This window comes from Bos mutus, chromosome 22 (assembly GCF_027580195.1).
Source record: "Bos mutus isolate GX-2022 chromosome 22, NWIPB_WYAK_1.1, whole genome shotgun sequence".
Taxonomy (NCBI): Eukaryota; Metazoa; Chordata; class Mammalia; order Artiodactyla; family Bovidae; genus Bos; species Bos mutus.
The window spans coordinates 16,716,705-16,734,926 of record NC_091638.1 but is presented as its reverse complement, the minus strand read 5'-3'; the positions used below and the strand labels follow the sequence as shown (position 1 = coordinate 16,734,926).

General features: G+C 38.9%; 1 protein-coding gene across 3 annotated transcripts in view; it reads right to left on the bottom strand.

Moving 5' to 3' along the window:
* Window positions 1-18,222, bottom strand: part of KIF15 (kinesin family member 15) — a 57,303-nt gene that overhangs the window by 19,407 nt on the left and 19,674 nt on the right. Inside the window, exons 6-19 of one of the 3 annotated variants that reach the window (XM_070360261.1) lie at window positions 16,075-16,172; window positions 14,612-14,791; window positions 12,986-13,195; window positions 11,136-11,261; window positions 10,661-10,783; window positions 7,498-7,621; window positions 6,874-6,950; window positions 6,440-6,649; window positions 5,357-5,534; window positions 3,749-3,914; window positions 2,868-3,009; window positions 1,962-2,159; window positions 1,048-1,155; window positions 691-796 (exon numbers count right to left, since the gene is read on the bottom strand). In XM_070360261.1, coding sequence (XP_070216362.1) covers window positions 691-796; window positions 1,048-1,155; window positions 1,962-2,159; window positions 2,868-3,009; window positions 3,749-3,914; window positions 5,357-5,534; window positions 6,440-6,649; window positions 6,874-6,950; window positions 7,498-7,621; window positions 10,661-10,783; window positions 11,136-11,261; window positions 12,986-13,195; window positions 14,612-14,791; window positions 16,075-16,172 — 2,046 coding nt within the window. The remainder of the gene's footprint in view (window positions 1-690; window positions 797-1,047; window positions 1,156-1,961; window positions 2,160-2,867; window positions 3,010-3,748; window positions 3,915-5,356; window positions 5,535-6,439; window positions 6,650-6,873; window positions 6,951-7,497; window positions 7,622-10,660; window positions 10,784-11,135; window positions 11,262-12,985; window positions 13,196-14,611; window positions 14,792-16,074; window positions 16,173-18,222) is intronic. The other 2 variants (XM_070360262.1, XM_070360263.1) reach the window with 2 other exon arrangements.

The following is an 18,222-nucleotide window of genomic DNA, read 5'->3' as shown; positions in this document are numbered from 1 at the left end:
CTGAATTCTGATATATTCCTACCCCCAAAAAAAGTTAATATCTGACCCTCACGTGTAGGTCATTTGATTTTTCTACATTTCTCCTGTAGAATGTGCATCAAAATTCTTAATATAAGAAAAAATGCAAGAGATTTTAACATACTTTAGGTGACCTAATCTTTACTTTTTGAAAACCCTTTGGAGATGTACCAGAACTTTCCAACATAGATTAAACACTCTGGTCTTCTTAAAAAAACTCCAACTGGAATTAAAACTGGGCAACTTTTTAACAGATCAAACAAAAGAGAATGGCTCTCTTTTTTGTCTTAGTAAACTACTGTAAATACTTTGATAAAAGGAGACATAAACTGGAAAAACTGGGAATTAAATGACACTCCCACATCTACAAATATATACAAATATATAATTTATGCTTTTTTTGTCACTACTAAAACTCTTAAAACATTCATCACATGCATTTAAGACACTGCATTTTCAAAGTGGTCTTCAAACTTCAAGCAAATATTTGTATCATTTTTTTGAGAGCAGTCTTGGAGAAAATGACCCTTTATATTACTATTACTCATCTAGTCTAATTTAAAAGAAACAGGACCAACCAACTAAAAACACAGACACAACACTAAGCCGTATCAGTAAAAAGTTACTGAGTTACAGCGTTCAGATCAGGAAGCTCCCAGTGTTCAGACTCACAGTCATTCTTGGTCTGTGTGTCTTGAAGCTGCTTTTCAAGGACGTTCAACTGAGAGAGATGCTCCAGCTGCTGTTTGGTCCAATCATTTCTTTCTGATGAGAAAAGCTTTGGGAAAGAGATCAATTTACTGGAAGAGGAATACTAACAAGCTAAAACACACACCAATCACTTTGTTTCTGTTTTTCAAATGCAGTTTTAAATTCAGACTAGGGGTGTGTGTCTCCTTATCAGAGGAGTGGCTGAAATAATAAGAGAATACAACTCAAATAGACCTTGACCCAAGCTTTCTAAAGTCTCTTCCTTCCTTCCTTACTTTGAGGTTCAGACATTTTCTGAGGTCATGCTTGCAATCTCACCTCCTGCATCTGAGTAGAATGATGTTCCAGTTTGTCAATCTGCTGCTGAAGCTTTACATTTTTATGCTCTTCTTCATCCAACTTGACTTGAAGGGCACTCATTTGTTCCTGCAACACAAGAACTTCAGGGGTCAAAAATTCTTTTAATGAACATCTTAAACATTCCACCATTTCTCCTGCATTAAAAAATACACAACGCAAAACCTCATACGGACAAAGGTATCAAAAGCCAGTATGGAGCCAACAAGCAGACTATACTGATGATTTCTCACGGTTCAGAATTATACTTGTGGCCTGTCAAAGTTGGTAATTTGAAGCACAAAGGAAAGAAGAGATTAAAATTAAAATCAAAGACTACATCAGAGCCATCTTAAGACTTCTTTGATGCTTCCTCAAGCCTCTATCGAGTGACCTCACCAGAAAGGCCTCCCTGTCCGTGAAAGGTAAACTTTCAGAATTTGGGGTGATGTAGCTTCAAGTCTTACTAGAGAGTAGAAAAACTTGTACAAAAAAATAAATCACTGAATTCTGAGGTAAACAAACTTCATGCATTATTTCAAATACACAGAAAGCTGTCTAAAATTTGAACTATCATAAGATTCTTTCAAACTATGTCATCTTCTTTAGCATATATAACAGTGTGTCTTATAAATCAGTTCTGGAACTAAAAGATAGAGGCAAACTGGCCTTTTTACACACAAGAGAACCAAACCCCAAGGAGAGCAGAAGGTGACTTGCTAAATGCTGGATTAAAAGAACAAGAGTGGGCTGATTTCTAACCCAAGGACCTTACATCCTTAAAAAGATATGATTTTGATACTAAACAGGTTCAAACACTGCAGATTACCAAGAGTTAAAATGATAAAGAAAATTTATTGAGTGAAAGTCTATTTCTTTCTAAAACTGAACATTACCTGCACCATTCTCAGCTCTTCGGAAATGGCTTCAAAAGCTTGTTCACTCATCTCAGGAGGCACTGGCTCACTTAAGATATCATTATCCAAGTTGCTAGAATTCTGGGTTTGCGCAGAGCCAAAGCTCTCTGGTTCAGGGCTGAACTTCAGTAGTGGTCGAGACCTAAGTTGATAAGCCTTGGTTGGTGTTGTTATGATCTGCAGCAAAAAATTATTAGGAAAACAACATTAGCACACATGAAAAGAATAACTTATTTAGTAATTGTGTGAACAGAAGATAAAATTACAATTCTATCAAGTGAAAATTCATCAAAAGAAAAGAAAAAGTATCCTTCAGAGCCAGCACAGAAGAAAGGCCCATGTGGAAACAAATTTATCAATTCAAAGCAATCTCAAAACTGTCAAAAGATTTTTAAAAATAAAACTTGATAAGTCAACACAAAAACTTCATTCAAAAAAAATAAATGTGCAATAAGTCATTGTTAAAAAGAAGAATTTAGGAAGATTTCCCTGGTCAATATAAAAATAAAAGGGTATGGTCATTAAAACAATGCATCATTACCATGCGAACAGTCAGAGCACTGGAAGAAAAGACAAAGTCCAGAAACAGGACACTTTATACATGGGAAGTTCAAATTAGTGAGGAAAGTAAGGCTGACTTAAAGAAAGGTAAACCCAGAGGCCACGCCACTTAAAAATAAAATAGCAGGGACATCCCTGGCGGTCCAGTGGCTAAGAGTCAGCCCTCTCAATGCAAGGGGCCCAGGTTCATTCTCTGCTCGGGGAACTAGATCCCACATGCCGCAACTAAGAGTTTGAATGCTGCAACTAACACCCAGCACAGCAAATAAATAAATGTTAAAAAAAAAAATTAGACACCATTGATTTAAGCTTCAGATTACCTACCTTCAGTGTTTCAGCATGAATTTTACTCAGTTGAGAAACTTCTTGCCGGTTGCAGACTTTTGTTGCTTCCAAAAGGTTTTCAAGATTAAGGTTCGCTTTTTGCAAAGACTGAATCTCTGATTCTAATTCCACCTGCCTTTTTCTAATAGATAAGATAAAATGGAATATTTCAGGTAATAAGTAATGTCATACATTTGTAGAGTAGTTTATACTCTCACATAACATATAATTATCCATTTAATCAGAGACTTTGGCAGATTATTACCCTCATTTTCCAATTGGGTGAGGTAAAGTTCAGAGATTGATGACTGTTTAAAGTATTCAACTAGCAAATGGTATGCTCCAACTCAAAAGCCCAAATAATTCAACAACAATTCCATGTTACATTATTTTTAAAACAAATATTTCTTTATCTTTTAGAATAGGATTAATCTTAGTTGCATATATGAAGGTGGTTTATCTGTTTTCTTTTACACAGTATATCAAGAATATTAACAAAACTGTAATTTCTAAAAATACCAATATAATTCACAACAGCAATGATTTAAATTTTGTGCTCAGATAAAGAATTCACAAATAAGTTTAACAGATACTCATCTCAATAGGTATATCCCTTCAAAGATTTGTATCATCTAGTTTACTAAATATATTATTAAAGACTAGAAGTTTAGGTCAATTTTACCTCAGTTTTTAAAAAATAACTTAAGAAAAAGAAAAGAGCAAGATGCAAGCCCTTTTGCTTCATGTCAAAACAAGTTAGCTGCTATATTAGAATATTTAAGGTAAATGCTCAACTAAAATCCTAACCAGGCTAAACACTAGACAAATCAACATTAAAGGACATTGAAACAGTTAAGTATGAATATGTATTTATACTTTACCTAGTTAGTTCTTTGAATTCTTCATACTCTTGCTTTGAATTATTCAGCTCTGTGTGAACTTGCAGGAGTTGTGCTTTTAACTTCTCAGTGTTTGCTAATGAACACGGCTCTTTCAGAGCTTTTGGGGAGAATCCTTGCTGACCTGATAATAAGGAAACAACCTGGCCTTTGAAAGACAGAAAATCACAGAATACAATTTCTAAGTTCTCTGCCAAGTATCAATTTTGAAGCACAAGGAGGGAAAACGAGAAATCATTGGAAAATGAACCCTAAAATACAAGAGCCTATAACTCAAGAGGAGACATAAGACACAACAGAGTGTGTTGAAGAGTATTAAAAGTTGTTTTTGTGAAGTTGTGAAGCAACAGGATGAAGGGGCATATTTAAAGCAACACTTTTTCCATTAAGAGAAAAGAACAAATAATGACTGAAGTATAACACCCACACTGCTGGATAGAGAAGTATCACCAGTTGAATTTTGCATGAATTAGTGTCAGCAGTCAATGAATTTTTAGCAAAGGAGATAAACAGCAAAGGCAGCCAGTTCAAAGAACTTGGTATCATTTACCAAGTAGAAAATACTAATTTTTAGGAATTCCTTAGATGACTGAATTTGTTGAAGAGAGTACCACTAAGTTTCAGTATGGGAAAATACCACATAAAAATTGTTCAGAGACTGATGTTTAGAAGATAGTGAGGTCCAGAAATTACCATTAGTATCTTTGGAAGATAGTAAGTTAAGGTACTATAGAGGCCAAAATGGCCAATGAAATATAGAGCACTGTAGGATATATAATACAAAAAATCTGATTTTAACTTTGCATCCAAAATCATGGTCTCTCTACAAGCCATATTCCAAGAATTTTATTCTTTTGTTAATTCATAACAGAATGGAAAAAGGCTTGGAAAAGGAAATTCATAAAACTTTTTTTTTCTTTATCATTGCAGTATAAAAAGATTAGAAGTATCTTCATTTCAACTGAATTCATTTCAACCTAAAAAGAAACAAGGACTGAAACAGAATATGATAAAAGGCCACAAAACTACTCAAAGAATGAGCAAACATTCTGTCACCAAATCCCATAGCATTAATACCAATAGCTGCCAAGCCTGTAAGTTAGATTAGTACTAACTAAACCACTTTTCAGAAAGTAACAGTAAACTTAAAGAACTAATGTATAACTAACAGAACCGACAGTGGCAAGATGACCCGCAAACAAGACATCAGGATCAAAAACTGTGCTGGCTGGACCGTGAGTCTGACCGCTCTGACCAATCTCTCACACCATATAGTTGTTAATCAGGGGGATAAAGATGTTAGCTCTACAGTCATTCAGATTGTCATTAATTAAGCACTTTTCACATACTTAACACAGGAAAATTCCATTTAATAAAAATGTAAAGTATCAAGATCTGCAAGACAGAGATATAGGAGTATTCCCTTGATCGTGGGTATCTATTAGCCTACATGAAGAATAAGTATGTACATAGGAAATTTGCACACCAAGTCTGGAGGCTAAGTGCAAACCCTCAGGGCAAGGCAATATCAAGGTCCTTATAAACAATCTCCCTGCCCCTAGAAGACATGTTTACACAATCATGTCTTACTTTTGTCATTTTTCTCTGTTCCAGACACTTCGAAGAAGGCTTTTTCCAGGATTGCAATGGTCTGGGCGTCCATTTCGTGGGCTTTTTTCACAGGCTCTAACAGTCTCAGTCTTCTGTTCTCCTCCCTGAGGGAATGATTTTCCATAGCATATTTTGCCACTCTGGGGTGGTGCTCTATCTGTGACATGGAAGAATCAGAGACATATATTTACAAACGTGACCATTTTAGAGAACAAGTTTTTCTAAAAACCAACAGAAAACACTGTGGACACCACAGGAACTATGGAGAGCACCTCAGTTTTTATGATCAGACTGAATATGTGCATATCCTACAACTCTCAAGTCCACGTTTGGGTCTGAAAATTTGAAACTTCTCCATCTACTCTTGAAACTCACCCAGACATCTTCAATAAGCATACGGGGTGTACCCTGTGGCAGACTCTTCATGCAAGGGAGACTGCTTCAACACACTGAAAATAATAAGAAAGCTCTCCAATGACTACAGCGAAATGCCACTCAAGATTCAGTAAATGAAAAGGGTGAGGTGCAAAGAAGTGTATATGGCAGCTGTCTTTTGTGCACAAAAGGAATAAAAGCCAAAATATCTGTATTGGTCTGAAAATGCATAAAGACCTCTTGAAAAATGTACACTCTGATAAGAGATTATCTTTGTTTCTTAATAATGTGCCTGGTGTCAACTATATCCATCCTCCCAGGGAAAAGGAAAAACAACAAAACTTTGATGAGCTCAACTGCAAACTGACTCTGATAACCCCAACTGCCCCCTGGAAGGAACTGTACCTGGCCTGCCGGGGCTGAGTGCCACAGCAGCAACATCACAACTTTCTCCCTTTTCCCTTCAGGTTTTACTATTTTAGAAAAATGGGGTGTGTGTGTGTGCGCACGCACATAAGTAGTGGGGTGGGGGAGTGTTTGAATTATATAATGATACTGTCAGTTCAATTCATTTAAAACACTTTCTCTCGCATTACATTATAAGAATTTGCTGACCAGTCTGGTGACTGACTTATACTTATCCTGAATCTCTTATTTTTAGAATTACTGTGAATGTCACGTACTCACTTGTTCTCGCAGAGTTTGAATCTCATCCCTCAGTTCCGACAGCAAACGGTCCTGCTCCTCGGGCAGAAAACTTCCCCGGGATTCCCTGTGGAGCTTTTCCAGGCGCATTATTTGATCCTCTCGGAATTTCACGATCATTTTATTCGACTGAATGAATTTTTCTTTTTTGAGGGTGAGATCTTCCAATTGCGTAACTTTTTCTACCAGAGACTTAAGAAGTTCAAAATTTGATTAGACATAAAAAATAACTGGGCTTCCCTAAATTTCCACAAACCAAGCAACAAACACTAACTTCACATTTAATCTCAAAGTCAAAATTAAGTGTTTCAGTCTTCCTTTGTTTTACTGACTTTTGCCATATATTTTACTCAGAAAAGTTCCAGACAGTGAAAGCCTAAAATATCTTGAATCCCCTTTATAGTAAAGTTTCCTACCTTCTTTTCCTGTTCAGATTTCTTAAAGAATAACATTGCCTCTCGGAAATACTTGATGTAGTTAGTCTCATCTTTATCTGTAATGGGTCCAGTAAAAAAGAAAAGGAAATAGGAAAAATGTTTTATCTCTAAAATTTTAAGAATCAGCAATGAGCTGGAATAGCCTTTGATGGACTGCTCTCTATTACTCTAAAAGAATCAGACTCTCATCCCCACATGATGAATTTCAAATTAACTCAGTCTACAAGTTAGCTATTCTTTGAAGAAAAGTAAGTCTCTGATATCCAATTTAGTAAACATATAAAGATTACATATGACAGAATCCGGAAATGGATCTGAGTGATTTACTAGTATCTCTTTTTTTAGCACTTATTAGGGATGCATTTTCAAAATTGCTTCTACACCGCCCCCTACAACACCTCTCACAGAACTCAGCACCTGCAGTAACTGTGAATTCAGTATCTGTAGTAACCACGTCTGGTTTCTATGCAGGTGAAATAAACACGAACAGATACTCGTGGGCAATCTGGATAGCCATACAGTGCTGTGCCTGTCATCGGAGGGCTCCCATACTACATCCACACCTAGATCTCCTCAGCTTAAAGGACACTGAGCTCATCTTACCTACGATGCGCAAGCTTTCTGGTAGCATTTGCCCTGCAGTAAGCTGGGCCAGTTGCTCTTTGAGTCTCTTCACTTCAGCTTGGAGCTGGGTCACGTTTCCTTGTGTGTCTTCATTTACTACTGCCTGTTCAAGAATTTTTTTTTTTTAACCATTAAAAGAATGCTTTTTGAGTCATACAGTCTTGTGTTTATATTTGTTTGTATAGTTTGGAGTGATGAAGACCAAACAAATTGACACTTGCATCTCACCAAGAGTCCGAAGGCTTCCAGAATTGGTGTGCTGGAGGGGAGGGGAGGCTTCTTTTCCCTGTGCCATCATGCCTAGAACCAGAGACTCTTTCCTTCCCCTCCCTATGCCCCACTTAGGTCTCTAATCTGTTTACAAGGCAATGGCACCCCACTCCAGTACTCTTGCCTGGAAAATCCCATGGATGGAGGAGCCTGGTAAGGCTGCAGTCCATGGGGTCGCTAAGAGTCGGACATGATTGAGCGACTTACTTTCACTTTTTCACTTTCATGCATTGGAGAAGGAAATGGCAAGCCACTACAGTGTTCTTGCCTGGAGAATCCCAGGGGCAGGAGAGCTTGGTGGGCTGACATCTATGGGGTCACACAGAGTCGGACACGACTGAAGTGACTTAGCAGCAGCAGCCCTGGGCCCTGCTGGGCTGGTTCACTCCTGAAGTGAAGTGAAGTGAAAGTCGCTCAGTCGTGTCTGACTCTTTGCGACTCCATGGACTATACAGTCCATGGAGTTCTCCAGGCCAGAATACTGGAGTGGGTAGCCTTTCCCTTCTCCGGGGGATCTTCCCAACCCAGGGATCGAACCGGGGTCTCCTGCATTGCAGGTGGATTCTTTACCAACTGAGTTATCAGGGAATCCCGATTCACTACTGGGGTCAGCATATATGCACCTAATACTGCTTTCTCCTGTGACTGACAGCCCCACCCCATGAAGAAGGGCAAACACCTCCCTTGGTATCACCTTCCCCTGTCTTTGCTCACTAAAGAGGGGTGAGGAACTGCATGGCTGGCCTGAGCTCCCCTGGCTCCACCCTCTTCAGAGAAATTCAACCCTGTGTCTTCCTAACAGTCCTCATAGAAGGGCAGGTGGTTTGACAACTCCATTTGTGTTTTATTATCACAGTAATGCTCTTTCAAATAAATGTCTATCAGAAGACTTCTAAGGAGTTCCCAGTCTCACAAAACCCACATGGTGTTAGCAAGACTCAAGAGCTAATGGGGACTTCGCTGGTGGCCCAGTGACTAAGACTCAGTACTCCCAATGCAGGGGGCCTGAGTTCTATCCCTGATTAGGGAACTAGATCCCACATGCCACAACTAAGACTTGGCAGAGTCAAAAAATTTTTTTAATAATAATAATAAAAAAAAAAGGCCAAGAGCTGAGTACCAACCAAATCAAATACCCAATACTCCAGAGTGAGAGGGAAATCTCTGACAGCCCCAAGCTTCCCATGTTCCTCTCTTAGGCTGGGTCTGCCCACTGGGAAGGACTGTTCACTCTTAAGTCCCCAATATCTGAGTCACTTTCCCCTGGGAGGCTGCAGCAGAGGACTTACCATTGATAGTGACTAGTACAAGGTTCCTACTTTTCTTATTTCATATGTTAAGAAGTCATTTCCAGTTGTTTCTGCTTCTTAAGGACAGACTCATCACAAGGCAGTCCTATACACTATGACATCACAATCTCACATTGGTGATGTCATAATTCTAATCATCCCTGCAGCTTTCTATTCTCCAAAAACTTATAGTAAGTCCCAAGAGATAGGGTCAGGAAATGCTAATGAGTTCTCCTCCTTGTATTACAGATATCCTATAAAGAGGTCATAATCCAATAAACGGAGAAGGCAATGGCACCTCACTCCAGTACTTTTGCCTGGAAAATCGCGTGGATGGAGGAGCCTGGTAGGCTGCAGTCCATGGGGTCGCTGAGGGTCCGACACAACGGAGCAACTTCACTTTCACTTTCATGCATTGGAGAAGGAAATGGCAACTCACTCCAGTGCTCTTGCCTCAAGAATCCCAGGGACGGGGGAGCCTGGTGGGCTGCCGTCTATGGGGTTGCACAGAGTCGGACATGACTGAAGTGACTTAGTAGTAGTAGCAGTAGTAGTAGTAATCCAATAAATGAATGAATAACCAGACCCATACTCTTCTGACTTATCCAACGGAAAAGGCATCATGAACCTCTTTGCTTTTACCATGATGAGATGATCAGGGAGTCTATTTTGTGGGGTAAGAATAACCACTGTCTCCTTTGAAAGAGAAAGGAAATTAATTTGCCAATATATGCATTTTGATTCTTCTGTTTAGAACCAAAGAGGCCTCCAACCAACCTCTCCAAAACAAGTGGGGAACTCCTTGGTCTTTTGACAGTCTGCACCAGAGGTTAGCCAAGTGCTGCTTGACCACAGCCGTGCTCATGTGTTTACACAGCATCTACAGCTGCTTTCTTACTACAAAAAGCAGAGATGAGTAGTGGGGGCAGAGACCATACAATCCACAGTCCAAGAAGCTGGAATTATTTATCACTTGGACCCTTTACATGAAAACTTTTTGGACCACCGATGTACAAGAATATCAAATAAACTTTTTTTTTTCTCTCTTTCTTTTTGGCCATGCTGTGCAGCATGTGGGATCTAGTTCCTGGATCAGGTATCAAACCCACATCCCCTGCAGTGGAAGCAGAGTCTTAACCACTGGACTGCCAGGGGAGTCCCAGAAATTTCTGGTATAGAAAGAAAGACAAGGAATCCCTGGAGTTACAGACAACTTGAAAGACAGTTTGTCAAGCTCATCAAAATTATTTTCATAGTGGATCCTCTCACCCTTAGCACCCAGCTCTGCTAGCATGGTTTAGGTACATAAATTTAGTCTCCAACCCAATTACAAAGGAAAAACTTTCCCTTCCCTTAAGAAAAAACAGGCCAAACAATAATGACCATAAGACCTCATCTAGGTCTCAAATTACATGATCTATACAGAAGGCTAGGAAAGATGAAAACAGAAACCTTGCTTACAGTTAGGCTTTCACAACAGAGAAATAAATAAAAGCTAATGTTAATTTCAGGGCAATTACAAAAGTGAGATACTGCAAGCTTCAATATTTTTTTAATTTACTTAAATATACTCAGTATTTTACCTTATTTTTAATCAGCTTGGCTCTTTGAGCAAAATTAAGCGTTGATAGGGTTTCACCAAAACACCTAGATCCAGGATGAACATTTGCAATTATGACTGTTTTGGCATTACCTCCAAGGGAATCCTGTTTAATGATACAAATGGCACACATTTCAAGGGAGAAACCAAAAGATATGGCATAAACGAACCTATCTATGAAACAGAAACAGACTCACAGACATAGAGAACAGACTCGTGACTGTCAAAGGGAAGGTGGGTGGGGGAGGGAAGGACTGGGAGTTTGGTATTAGCAGATGTAAACTATTATAGGTAGGATGGATAAACAGCAAAATCTACTATGTAACACAGGCAATTATATTCAATACCCTGTGATAAACCATAACGCAAAAGAACATAAAAAAACATAACCTAACATAGTTTTGTTCATAGTGAACATAACTAAAAAAGGGGCTCAGGAACCCAGTGATCTGCTTTACCCGGAGTAAGAAGGTAAGTTTGGAGTCTCTGTAGCAAATATGTCTCTGTTTTCCATTACCCACATCGACAAGCGCAGTAATCACCTGGCCCAGGCAGCTCAATGATCGGTTTATGTTACCTGCTTCCTAGGGTGTTAGGGAAAAGGAACAAAAATTGAGGTGCACTGATTTCTTTTTAGTATTTTGAATTAAAATATACCTAGCAGGGTGGTAAGTTTGAATGGAAAGGCAAGACAGGGACAACATTAGTTAAGGGTAAGTAACTTTTCAGCAAAAAGATGTCCTCAACTGTCCCCTAACCTTTTCCTATTGAGGCACAGACTGCAATTCTAATACTATTCAAATTCAAACACAAAAGTCATTGAAGGAGAAAAATACTGTTATCAGCTCATGATTGTAATAGTTTTCAACTGACCTATAGGCAGGGATAAAATCAAGAAGAGAATAGAGGAAAACATGTTAAAGCAGTAAATTATAAGCATATTTTTCAAGCCTTTTATGTTAAAATGTTTGCTACGTTATAAAGGTATGGTAACTAACGTCCCACTCCCATGTCCCACAAAGCTATTAATGAACATATTATAGATGAGAACATTCACTCTAATTCTGTAAATTAGAATTTACACTTATCAAATGTCAATTAGAATTTACATTTATTATATGTAAACATAAAATTTCTTTAAAAGAGTGGTTTGGGGAGAAAAATGTTTGGGTTAAACCTTTTACTTTAGGCAGCGTACTTTTGATAACTGAGTCTGCAGAGATGGGAGTATAGAAAAAAGAGAGGAGAAATGGAAATTATTAACAAGATGCACTGAGCTCAGAGCTTCCACTGTGACCATCCTTAAAAGTGGTTTAGGCCCACGGCTCCACTGTCTGTGGAGCTGGACTACTGCTTGAATCTCAGCTCAACTCAATCACGTGCCCCTGGAAAATTTACTTCTGTTTCTTCAAAATAGAAAGGATAATAATATCATGTCCTAGAATTCTTAGGAAGGTTAAATCGTTTTATATGAAGCATTTAGAAAAGACCCAGCATATATCCTATTATGAACATATGCTATTTTTCTTTGCTTTATGTCACCGTATAAACACAAATGTGAGACAGCCTGACGCTGTCTGAGAGCTCAAGAGGCTCAAATCCTTGCTTTCAAGGCAAACAGCACACTCTCCTCTACCATTGCTGACTCTTCGCTCTCTGCACCCATATATCCTAACATGTAGAATCCACACGTTTTGTTGACAGTACATGTCACAATACGTATGCATGTGTGCTCAGTCGCTTCAGTTGCGTCCAACTCTTTGTGACTGTATGGACTGTAGCCTGCCAGGCTCCTCAATCCAGTGGAATTCTCCAAGCAAGAATACTGGAGTGGGTTGCTGTACCCTCCTCCAGGGGATCTTCCCTGACCCAGGGACTGAACCCACGTCTGCACTGCAGGCAGATTCTTTAACCACTCAGCCACCTGGGAAGACCATAATACGTATATACATTAGTAGTTCATATTACTGAGGACCTCTGGTAATGCCTTAGCCTAGAATGAAGTCTTTAACCCTTAACTCCAGAACTACTTCTTTCCCACGCTTCCCCCAAGTAAGGGGCATGTTATATCCTTCTTCCTCTACCACTCATACCATCGGCCTTTTTGGGTGACAGTGAATTCAAATACTCTTGCTCCTGACGCTTGTCATATCCCATTATGTTTACTGTCCCTACACTACCACAAAAGTTTCTATACCTTTAGGATAGAACCAATTTCTTAACACTTTGTAGCCATCAAAATACTGAGCTTGGTATTGACTTCTAATTCTCAGTCAAGTTGAATTGAAGACCGTAATTCCAATCTTACCTTTAATCTCATGCCTTCTGCATGGGTGTCCTTTTGCCTTTCAGATCCTGCCAAATCTACCAGATTGAGAAGAGAGGTCCGTATATTCACAGTTTCATGGCTTTTCTCCATTGACTCTATTGTAATTGTAAAGACTGCATGAGACCTAGAGGATTCTCTATTCATTGATGTTGAGGCGACACGTCTGTTTCTCCACCCTCCAGACAACACCTAGGCAAAAGGAAAATACACAATCACAACTTCCACATTTTCACAACAGCTACAAACATCAGCAGGAAATCTGTAAAGGGTGGTGTGAGACTACTGGTCTACTGAGCAACATACGCAAGTACACACGCTAATTTTCCTTTCCCTTTCCTTTTTTGTTTCTTCTCTAGGTCATGAGACCAAACAAGCAGGAAATCAGAAGGCATAGGATCTAGAATGGGCTTTGCCATTTCTCTATTTGTATTAATGCAAGTCGTAAAATCTCTCTAAACCCTTTTCTTAACCAAAATTATGAGAAGTCAGATAAATCTCAAAATTACCTTCAAGCCCAAAGCTTTATCAGTCCTTTTGGTCTACAGAGTATTTGTTTTTACTTCCTGTTCCCTGTGGCAGGCAGGCTACATGAAGGTTCAGATAGCAGGCTCTAAAATCAGATGAATACCAGTTCAACCCTTGTCTCCACATCTACCAGTTGTGTGGTCTGGAGCCAAGCGACCTTTTCAAGGCTCAGTCCCATATGTGTAAAATGGGAATGTGGGTACCTCCCTCACAGTGCAGAACATCTCAAACTCTAATATGCACGCTAACCACCTAGTCCCATTAAAATTCAGATTCTGATTCAATAGATGTGAAGTAGAGGCTGAGCTCCTGCATTTCTAACAAGCTCCCAGGTGACACTGATAGTATGAGAACTACATTTTTGAGTGGCAAGGTCACAATATGTATTGGATAAATAAAGAAATTATTAGCTTACCTCAAAAGCAGATAAAAAATTAAATGAAATAATGTATACAAAGAAGTTAGTATAGGCTTCAGCATATATACTCAATGAATAGAGCTGTTATAACCCTATTAAGCAGTCACAGCATAAAAATGAAATTGTTTATACCTTTTATTTTTTGGTTAATTAATTCATGCTTCCTTTTCATAACACCAAATACTGTATATTAAATATTAGATAAATAATGACATTTACACAGCTGCAAAGAGAAAGAAGAATCCTCACTCAAACATGAGACAAATTTCAAAATACTATTAGCTTAAAAAAAGTGTGGGACTTCCCTGGTGCTCCAGCGGTTAAGACTCTGCACTCCCAATGCAAGGGGCCCAGGTTCAATCCTTGGTCAGGGAACTAGATTCTGCAGGCCACAACTCAGGCCCGGTGCAGACAGACAGATAGATAGTGAATGAACAGAATGAACAATACCAAACTAACCCAAAATCAAGGAGTCAAACATCTATTTTAACAAAGGGGAAATTTATAAAATATGGTCATACTCTTTTTCTTTCCTTCTCATGAACATCCTGGCTATGGCTTAACAAAACATCTTTAGTAACAATTCTTTCTTTTTTTTGAGGTCAAGGCGTTCTTCACAGCATGCTATGTTGTCTATGGAGCAATCATTCGATGTAGGGTACCTGATAGGCTTCAGCTGCTGAGGTCACCACCTGTTCTACTGCACCAACAACAAAGACCCCCTTCTTAATATGCTCCCTTATGTACAGTCCAGCCGATGCAGAGTCCAGCAGGTCATAGATGTGCTCGTTGTAGATCTCAATAAATGAACACTTACAAAGAAAACTCTTTCCAAGTCCAGCCTGTAAAAGAGAAGCCTGGTTTAGTGATATTGTCATGAGTTCATCCCTACCTTTCCTGAGCACTCATCTTTTCACTCACTTCACAACATATAAATTTCCTACAATATTATCCTTTACACAATACAAGATACTTCAAAGTCAGTTTAAAAACATAGGTTACTAGTTTCAACACATCATTAACAGTTTTAAGCAGCATCAAACCATGGTCCCAGGAGCCCTGACATTTCCAACAGTACCTGAGAACCAAGATAGGGAACTAGGACTTGAGCATGCCAAACAGGCAATTCCATTTTTCGCTTAATTGAGGTATAATGGATATAGAGCATTACACTAGTTTCAGGCATACAACACAATGATTTGATATTTGTATATACTGCAAAATGATCATAAGTCTAGTTAACATCCATCACCATACATAGTTATATAACTTTTTCTCCTTGTGATGAAAATAGCAGTTCTAGTTTCATCTGTCATATACTGGACTTCCTCATAAGTGTATCTGAATCAAGTGTTATATTTTCCAAATGACAGAAAATAAGGCATTTTAAAAGCCTCTCTTACAAAAAATAAACAAATAAAAAGCCTTGCTATAGGATTTTTAACCACAGAAATGCATGTCACTAAATCTATTTCACTGGCACGTAATATGCTTGTCTAACCACAATGGTAAGAGATAGTTTCTGCAAAGGAGTTAAGTGGTAACTCAATGTTATATATCAGTCTCCCTGGCACATAGGTAATAGAATACAGAACACTAATGGCCCTTAAGCCTGGAATTCACTAAGGTAACAATGCACAATAAAGAGAATGGCCCAATCTGGGAGCTAATGCAAAATGGAAGCCCACGTAGCCAGGACAACAGAGCCACACCAAGTGTGAAGCAAGATCATGGTCAGATGGTAGCAGGTAAAGATGGCCCGTTACTACTGTCAGCCTAGGTGCAGGTAGGTGATACGGCTTCATGAATCTGTTTTCCTCAGTTAAGATTTTCTTTACACTTTCTCTTTTGTAAAATCTGAGTGTCTAAAGAAGCACTACTTTCTACTTTCTTTTAATGTCAGGTCAAGGATGATGCATGTTTTATAGACTAGAACCTTTAGAAATAGAAAACTCAGAATCCTTAATTTTATCTTGAGAACTGAAGGATTTTTTATACCACTCTAGCCTATCCACGTGTAGATGACCAGTTATACCCCTCCATGTATCATGAACTATTATTAGTAGTTAACTACTCAAAAGTAGATATTGCATGGAATTCCCTTTATTTTTACAGTAAGTTTTACCTTCTCTTTTTCACGTTCAATTAAGGAAAATAAATATTCAAAACTTCGAGGGATTACTCCTCTCAGATTATGAGAAAAATTATCAGATTCAGATGGTCCTAAAGAAAAACATAAAAAAACACAGATACGTAACTGCTCATTTTTATTCTGTAACAGAAGTCCTTCAAAATGCCAACAGTGAAAGACAATTTAACAGAAGATACATTGTATAATCAGTTTCTTCTGGGCTCCCAAACAAGTTAATCTGTGGTAAGAGACGGCATAAGAGAACCAGCCTATCAACAGGTGCATGATAGTCACTAAGCCATTTGAAAAAGCAGCTGTTGTTTCATAAATTAAAAAATCCATTGAAGTCCCAAGCTTGAAATGTTTCCTTCTGCAGATATCAAAATTAGCAGAAATAATAAGCAATTATACTTTACTGTTGCATAAGACATTCAGTCGTCTAGGATGACCTTTATAAACTGGCAGTGTGGCCACGGGCTAATTAAATACTTAATCTCTTTGAGTCTTTCACTATAAAATGGAGATAATAATGGAAATAACTAACTCACAGGGTATAAAAATTAGCATTAGCTAGCATTTTCTTAATTGGGCAATAAAAGCCAGGGTGGTAACAAAGATACTGTAGGAATATGTCACAAGATTTCTATACAGAGAGAAAACTGAAGAGGAATCCTACCCTTATTTTGTTAACACTGGAGAAAAATACATAGATATGTAAGTAGTAGGAGTTTTTGGAATATTAATTCAAACTAGCTACGTTTAGCAGAAAAAATTATATAGCTAGAAAAGATCTAAAAGTTACTGTACGTATTAGATAATTATACCTTAGAGACCACCGGAACTAAGAAAATGCTGGTGTATGCAAGAAAGCTACAGAAAATAAATTTTAAAATATTATCATCATCTTGATGTGCTATATCTAAATTATATTAAATGGATCCTGTAAACTGTACCTTAAATATATGTGTGTGTGTGTGTGTGTGTGTGTGTATACACAAACGGTAGAAAAATGGAAGTAAAGAACACAGAGGACAGAATATTAGAGTATGTGCAGATAATTTTTTAACATTTTCCTGCTAAATCCTATACAAAGATATTCAGCACACTCGTTACAGTTACCTTATCATCTCTTGCCTTGTCTCCTGACTCGGCTCGCGATCCTGCTTCTGTTCTAACCCCTTCTTATAGTCTCTACTCCATTCAGCTGCCTGAGTAGTACTTTTAATTTAACATCACTTCGTGCAATGCTTCTTAAAAACAAACAAACAACAAACCTTCCCATGACTTCACATCCCCTCAAAAAAAAATCTAAAATCCATGACTTGCCCTCTGGCTACATTTCCAACCTGCCCCTAATTCTGGAAAATTCCACTCTAGCCCCATGTGTCTTCTTGCTGTTCCCTGAATACTTTTCAGCATACTCCCAACTTAGGGCTTGCCTGTGAATTTGCAGGGACAGGCCCTCTGCAGAAGATTCTTCTCCTATAGTCTCAAGGTTCCTTCTCATTTCATTAAGTCTCTTCAAATGTCACCCCAAGAGGCCTCTCTGACTCATCAACCTAAAACAGTACCCCCTGCTCCTTTTTATCCCCTTATTTTTCTTCACAGCACTTATTACTGCTGCTGTTTAGTCACTAAGTCATGTCCAACTCTGAAACTCCATGGGCTATAGCCCACAGGATCCTCTGTCCTTGGGATTTCCCAGACAAGAATACTGCAGTGGGTTGCCAGTTCCTCTTCCAGAGGATCTTCCTGACCCAAGGACTGAACCCGCATCTCCTGCTCAGCAGACAGATTCTTTACCAACGAGCCACTGTTGGTGCTGCTGCTGCTGCTAAGTCGCTTCAGTTGTGTCCGACTCTGTGCGACCCCAGAGACGGCAGCCTGCCAGGCTCCCCCGTCCCTGGGACTCTCCAGGCAAGAACACTGCAGTGGGTGGCCATTTCCTTCTCCAATGCATGAAAGTGAAAAGTGAAAGTGAAGTTGCTCAGTCGTGTCCGACTCTTTGCGACCCCATGGACTGCAGCCTAGCAGGCTCCTCCGTCCATGGGATTTGCCAGGCAAGAGTACTGGAGTGGGGTGCCATCGCCTTCTCCAAATGAGCCACTAGGGAAGCCCATATTACTTATTACCTCTGGCATA